At 37.6% G+C, this 8,075-nt stretch overlaps 1 protein-coding gene across 1 annotated transcript; it reads left to right on the forward strand.

Annotated features, from left to right (window-relative positions):
- The first annotated feature begins 698 nt into the window (after window positions 1-698).
- Window positions 699-6,945, forward strand: LOC121321316 (norrin cystine knot growth factor NDP). The gene is made up of 2 exons (XM_041260215.1): window positions 699-1,052; window positions 5,265-6,945. Exons 1-2 carry the CDS (start codon window positions 861-863, stop codon window positions 5,487-5,489), a joined length of 417 nt encoding a protein of 138 aa, XP_041116149.1. The 5' UTR covers window positions 699-860; the 3' UTR covers window positions 5,490-6,945.
- Window positions 6,946-8,075: the final 1,130 nt, after the last annotated feature.

Raw genomic sequence — 8,075 nt, forward strand, 5'->3', positions numbered from 1 at the left:
AGTGACACAATTTGCCTTAAGAGTCCTTGTCTTATGAAGAACTCTGATGGAAGGCAGTTTAGTGCAATCACTCAGCCAGCCTAGACTGCATTGAGGTAGGCTTCAATTTACTCAGCTGGAATGTTAGTCCTGCTTTAGATGATAGATGATGAAGGGGAGTCACTTCCCTGGTCCAATTTGCTGCTTTTGTTAATGTTGCTGTGGGAGTTATATGCCTGTCATATTTATTAATATTAGTTGGTAGGTTCAAAGAGTTATAGACCAAACAACCTCTTTGCTTTTTATCCAGCATTTTTGGGTTTTGCAATAAATCTGTCAAGGCTATCATAATATCAAACAATATTATACATGCATATGTCCATATATCTGGAAAAGCACTTCTCCAGTTGTGATGAATCTTAGTATTAAAATTATTTAGCACATGTTTTTGAGAGTACTAGATACTGGGTATATATGGGGTGTCTGTCTATATGTACATTTGTTCATCTTTATGTCACTCTTACATTCTTGTAGATATCTGGAAAACCGTTTATCCAATTGTAAACGATTTGTCTACTTGGCTAATGGTTTAAGTTTAACTGCATGTGTGAAGCAGCACAGTCAATTACAGTTAAATGCCAACTTTCAACAGATATTATTAAATGTCATTTATCTGCATCCTTAATAACTTTAGACTTTTGTAATTCTACAGTGTAAGAAGTGACAGAGATCTGAACTACATGGAACTGAAATACCAAACCACACCTCGGCTCTGAGAGGCGGCTTCCTGACCTCAACTCTGCAGCCTGGACAGTATTTAATAAGCAGAGTTCCTGTCACCTGGATTGCCTGAATCTTCACCGCTCACCTTGAGGTCTATAATGAAAAGCACCAGCCCCCTGGGGAACCCTGGGGTTGCCTTGTTATTTCTTGCATGCCCCCTGCTGGTGATGCTGAGATGCACAGCCAGTAAAACAGACAATGGGAATGTTGCAGAAACGGACCCAGAGAGATGCATGAGGCACCACTTTGTGGACACAATCAGCCATCCTTTGTATAAATGCAACTCTAAGGTAAGGAAAACACTGCACCACTTTGTTACACTTTTTTACAGAAGCAGACTGATGTTTTAACTACCTGGACCTTAATGTTCGTCTACCCTGTTTTGGCAGCTGCCTGCTTCTTCTTGGGGATGATTTTTTGAAAGCCATTTACTCACAGAAGTGAAAATTATATTTTCTCAACTTTTTGTAACTTTCAAGTTATAAAAATAACCTTAAATGAAATACCTACAGTGTTTATTTTCTAGTTTTATAACATTAACAGATGTTTTTCACATTTAAAAAAAAAAAAAAAAAAAATAATGTACTCTTTGGAGTAAAGGGCTTTGAAAACCAACCCTTTGGTTTTGCATTCTTTGTTTGGCACGTGATCGCTCATGAACAAATTGATGACACGTGGAGTGAGGTTCATATGGAGTTTGAGCAGTCCACTACCCCTTATTTACAGGTACTGTACTGTAAGTGGAGAAGAGAGGGGTTTCCCCCTAGAATCGGAACACTGTATCTGTTCATTCAGGGGATCCACTCATGTGTAATATGATCTACCTCTGTGATGTGTGTATTGTATGCTCTCTTACAACTGCCAATTTTACCACCCAATAATATGTCAGCTGTTACCATGCAACGGTAGTATATCCACCTAGGATTGGCAACAGTAAAGCGCGTACAAACAATCAGAGGAAAAGTTTTAAGTCTCACAGTGCAATGGAAAACAGTATTATTGACCTCTCACGCTAACAGTAGTTGGGCGATTCAATTTCAATATATCTGTGGACAAGTGGTACCTTAATGCCATCAGATTGCCATATAATGCAGATGCTGTATTTCTGTATAGAGAGCTTCTTAGATGAAGAATGCAGCTACATCAACTCTTTGAATACCAGAGGTGAAGTGATGTGCCTGATATTAATACACATTGATTGTGCTGTAGCTACTGTATAAGCTCAGGAATCAGAAGTTATCAACACAATACAGCATTGTGTGCCAAATAATAGAATACATATTAAACAAAGCACAATTATTTGTTAACAGAAGATTTGAGTACTTTGAGGTTCCACAAGCATGATCAAAATAATAGCTCAGCCAGATGGCCACCTTTACAAGACTGTGCTATCTTAAAGTGCTGCTATAATGAGGCTGAAGAGAGGCTTTCGCCCAGCCTCTCTGACTCAGACACACAAAACAGCTTTGGTTTGCAGCTGCTGGTCCCAATTGTATTTTACTGTATTTAACTTTTGTTTTGCAAATTGGCCATTTTTGCAGATGTCAAATCATTATATGACTGATTATTTTTTGTAACTTAAATCTGTTTCTTGATTTGTGAACTTGGTGGTTTTTGTAGATGGGGAATATAAATACTGGCCTTTATTCAACAAGAGTTCTAGAATACCTATTTACCTGATCTTACTATGGAATCTTTTTTGCATTCATTCAAATCCAACAACAAAATGACTGGGCGAATCACACAGTGGAAAATTACAATTAGTTGTTAAGCAGATTCAAGAAAGTAATTTTTCATGCAATGTAGGTCTAAGCACACTTTTTTTTTGCATATTGTGCTTGTTATATAAATACCTCATGAACATTCATAGTGCTGGGTTTATTTGGATGAACGTTCGTGGAATATTTACAATATTTTGCTTCATCATATTTTTCTACAGGCTTATATTGAATATGACCCCCTTAAACAATAAAACCTGAAAGACTAGCTAACCTAAAGAAAATACAATTCTCTTAAAAAAAACAACAGCTTTTAATTGATTCATATTAGTTCAGACAAATGCTACATTTTTATTGTCTCAGCTGCTGCCTGAGCACTGCAGATTTCTCTTCGAATGGTTCTATTGAGTCTTTTCCACTTTCTACAATTCAGACAACCTGTGAAACAATTCTGCAGCCTAAAAATAAAGACCTATGGATACATCTGCTAGACAGCTGTTGTCGCTCCGGTATGTGAAGAGATTTCCATGCGGTAAAAGTGCATTAGTGGAGCTTTGCAAGTACAATAGCACTGAACGTGAAAGGTAAAAACGATTTCCTGAAGCTGATGCTCGTGTACATGATTCGATGATGTCGGTGCTGGTTACCTACACTCCACCTTAAGGTGCCTTAGATATTCTAGGAAATAATTTATACAGTGGAGTAGGCGAATAGGAGTAGGTGAAAGAGCAGCTGGCAGTCCATATATCATTGAAGTAGAGGAGCAGAGTGGTGTGACACCACAGCACATGACATGAAAGAATGCTTCATCAGGGCAGTCTGTTCACATTGAAGTTCACACAGGTTCCTCTGCTCCCTTGCACTTTCACCTTGTTAACAGTTGCAATTGTCTCCTAAATCTTCTTATCAGATACCACTTTCTACAGCAGCCACAGCAAGTCAATATGAATAATAATACTATACTGTATATAATTCTACAATACTGCTATAAATACTACAGTATGGTACCTCATTCTAATACACATTGCATTGTTTGTTTCATACCTTTATTCTGACCTTGACCAGTTTTGTACATGTGAAATGTTTTGGTACAGATAAAAATTGCCCTAAATGTTCTTGATTATTTGATATCTCGCCTAGTTTCCTGAGTAGGAACAAACAAAAATAAAAAGACTAGCATAACCATAAGTTCAGTTACAGTGTCTGTGTGGAATTATAAGGCTTTTCTCAAATACTTTTTGGACAACTGGCAGTTTCTATAAAGTGTGTATACATGGTTCCTGTGGCAGTATTTCAGGTTTTTATTCTAATAAGTTTAGGGCTATGCTAGAATACGTTAGTGATACAGAACACACTGAGTCTACAAGGTGATAACAATCTTCCAAATAAGCCAAGACAAAGCCTGCTGTCTACAAGTACACTATATGTGCCCTTTAGAGTTAGCGCAAATACTCCAGCACAGTTCTGCTGTGGCTATGTTACAGTATCAGAGGACCCTTTATGACGTTTGTTTATCCAAACTGTACTGTGATGTTTGTTTGCAGGATAATTGGAATACCTATGAAAGTGAATGGCAGATAGATTCCACTTGTCATATAGCTTAAGCTTTCTATATATTCAGATGCTCCTTTGGAGTGCGAATACACTATAAACAATGTACCGTACAGCATTTCTGTTATTTACATTAACTGGTATACCTTTTCTTTGAATTCCTACACCACTAACACAGTTAGCCATAGCATCTGCAGCAGAAGATACCGCACTGGGGGCTTGTGACTTGTAAAGTAGGCCTGAAAACAGAGGTCACGGATTCACAAACCATGTATTTAAGACAGATCTAGAGGTCATCATTAGAGCTAGGATAGTTATGAGTCTGCCAGGTGCTTCCAGCTATTGGCAGTAAAGTGATGTCAGAGTTGGTTAAATTATGAGCAACCGGTCTGAATATATTTTATGCCAGATATGAATTGCTGTAAAAATGTAAACAGCTCCAAATGTTTTCCTTGTTTTTCTCTATTTTTATGATGTTTGAAATCATGCCGAGCGGTACTTATTGCAATTACACAAATTGTGTTTTTATACTTTTCGATACAGTCTGTGTGTCTGTGTTAAATATCCAGCCCCCTCTTGTCAACATCTACTGTAGATCAAATGTCCTCTTGTATTGCTGGCTGTATGCAGTGGTTATGCATTAGAGGTCTGACTGCTCCTATTATACAAACATTTTTGCAGATATAGCCAGTGTAACATAGGTCAATGGCTGGCAACTACATTTGAAGTGCAGCTCCTTCATTCAGGTCAAAATACCTTAACACAGAGCAAACGTTAATAAAAAAACAAATTTGAGTAACTGCAATAAGAACAGAACATGAGATTGCTGTTTAAGCAGCTATATAATGGTATTCTGGTCTCTGACAGAACATATGTCACAGTTGACAAGATACTTGAAACACAGCATGTGACAAGTCCATGGAAATGACAAGAGTTAATGCTTGCACCTTTTTCATTTCTGCAATTTCGTTACAACTTACATCCATTACAGTAATATAGTGCCGTGCAAAAAAAAAACACCATTGCTGTGATGGTTTACACCACTTTATTTCTTTGTGAATATGAAACACTGTTCAAACTAAACTCTGTAAATAAGCACCTTGTTTCAACAGGTATTTAAAGGGTTCCTTACTGGTTTGTTAACAACTAAAGCCTTTGAAAATGAGCTCCTGAGATTGTATGGTTGTGTTTGTTACCACCCTTGCTGACGTTTCTTCCCACTCTCATTTCCAGATGGTCCTTCTTGCACGCTGTGAGGGGCGCTGCAATCAGGCCTCCAGGTCGGAGCCTGTCATCTCCTTTAGCCCCATCCTCAAGCAGCCCTTCAGGTCCACCTGCCACTGCTGCCGGCCCCACACGTCCAAGCTGAAGGCTGTGCGTCTGCGCTGCACAGGGGGCACCCGCGTCACTGCCACCTACCGCTACATCCTGTCCTGCAACTGTGAAGAGTGCAGCTAATCCCTGGAGAGGAGGCCACACCCCAGGGCCATCATTAGCACCTGCGTATGTGGGTTCATATAACCAACACAGAATGCTGTTTTTTTGGTACTAGCACAGAACAAGCAATAGGGAACCTAATGATGCGATAAAAACATTTGCTGTTGAATCCCTGTGAGCAAATCACTTTATTTAACAGGGAAGAGTGTTACTTGGAGACAATAGTGTACATGGAGACAATAGTCTCCCTCTCTAGTATAACATCCTCCACTGAAGGCTGTTGTGTCCTCATTCAGTCAGTGCACTGCCCTGTTGTTGCCAGATTAACCATATGACATGGGCTTTCACAGCGCCCCCTGTGTGCAATTTTTTTATTACGTCACTGTGTTTCCCAGTGCTTGTTCGGTGCCAATACCCAAATGCAGCACTGTGTTGGCTACATTAGCTACAGAAATGATGGCTATACCCCATGAGACTTTCTTCTTGAAACTGCAACAAAACTGCTTACTACTGAAATGGATCTCTAAAAGCCTTGTCTACCACACAATGTTATTTTATTGTAGGTTATCAGCTTCTTTTAATTTATATCAGCAATTAAACTGGACCCTTATTGAAAAGTTTGAAAAATACCAAATATTTGCAGAAACTCTAGCAGTACCATTAGCAAGCACTACATTACCAGAAATGACAAGTCAACATCAATGCATTTTGAATGTTTGGTTCATACCATTTCCCCTTGCTGTGGGACTGATGCATTATTATTGTAGTGCCACTGCATTGCTGGAAGAGAGGTGTTTTAGAGACCCCACAAACCAGCATCTCAATGACACACGAGACACACATCAGGTCCCAACAAGAAATCAAGGACAAGGACAAACCTGCAAGCTTTGGATTGGTGAGTGACCCCCTAGCAGAACTCTTAAAGATAAGCTAGAAAGAACCATTCCGACCACCAGACTGCTGTTTTTTTACTTTTTAAACCATTAAGTCTGAAGTCTTTTTTGTTTGTTTTTTTTTTTTCACAAGAGACTCCTTATTGTTTCTGAACTGCTACTGAAATGAAATTGGAAAGTGAACTTTTGACAAAACTAAACTGCTTTCCTTATTATGGGAATCCGACCTTCAACAGTGCTTACAGTCCTTCATTCTGTTTTGTTGACACTCACACAAGCAAATGAGGTGTATTAACAGTAAGCGTCTAATTCTTCCAATGTTTGAACCTTGTATTCTATATGAGACTAAACATCTAAATGAAATATAACTTCTAAAGTGGTCTATATTTTACAAATGTGATGGCTTATTTGCAGGTTATAGAGAAGAGATTCCAATTAGAATGTCTCTTTTAATGCCTCATATAAACTACATCATGAAACCAGCCTGTAAAATATCATCTCATTCCAACACTGGGGCTGAAATGTGCACTTTGGGTTGAATCAATGTTTAATATGAATACACGTTTACTCTTCATGTCTTGGCGTTCCAGGAGGCTTCACAATTAAAATGAACTGGACTTACTTGTTGTAATCCATTCCAACTATGAAAATGTATTGTAACTTTAGGATTATTTTACTAAAAAAAAGCTTTATAATGCTAAATAATTTGTATGCGTTGACTTCCAGGAAAAGGAGGCAAAAATAGTCCATTTTGATTCAAAACTTAAATGCTTCTTGCAAGACAATCCATTTTCATTCAAACAAAAATTACAAGAACATTGCAAAAAAAAAAAAAAAGAATGCTCAACATGCCAAAACAAGATTCCTATTTGTTGTGTTCCTAAAATGTAAACACAAGATTAGATCTGAACAAAAATGAAAAGCCGCAAGCATTATTATGGGTATAGATGATTACTGATTCAAATTTCTGAAATATGGATTAATTAATACCAGCTGTTTAGTTCCATTGTGGCCTGCAATAAATTAAATCTCTAGCACTGCTAAAGCCATATAGTTCTTCAATACAGTTTTCATTCCGATATACTGTAGCCCTACTAATGTACCAAATAAAGAAATGTTAGAATGTTTTTTTTTTTTAAGTATATATATATATATAGATATATATATATATATATATATATATATATATATTTCAGTTTCACATAATCCAGTTATCTTGGACTACATAATTTTACCTTAGGTAAGGTTGTCCAAGATTAGTGCTAAGTAGGCACTGTGAAACTAGCTGTATGTGCTCTTCAACACAAGCAGACTGAAGCTGCAGTTATACTTTTATCCAACAGGTGGCACTATTGGCTAACAATGTTGGTTTTATCCCTCATGTGAGCTCTCAAGCCAATGACATTTTGATACATGAGAAAGTATGCTCTGGACCTGCATCATGTTGACCTAATTACTCTTGACACAATTGTCTGATCAATTTAAAAAACAACAACACAGTATCATCAATTCTTCACCCAGCTGGAGGTACTAGAGTATCAAAAAGTACAATTATTCCAAAGGTATACAGATTAAAATAAACAAGCATTTGCTATTACTATAATTACTGTAACAATGGTATGAAAACATGTTTTGAGCATCTGTTATTCTGCTTGCTTTGGCATTGATTAAAAGCTTTATTTTCCTTCCAGACAATATCAGTTCAATAAGGCGG

Source organism: Polyodon spathula, chromosome 9, assembly GCF_017654505.1.
Source record: "Polyodon spathula isolate WHYD16114869_AA chromosome 9, ASM1765450v1, whole genome shotgun sequence".
NCBI classification, from domain to species: Eukaryota; Metazoa; Chordata; class Actinopteri; order Acipenseriformes; family Polyodontidae; genus Polyodon; species Polyodon spathula.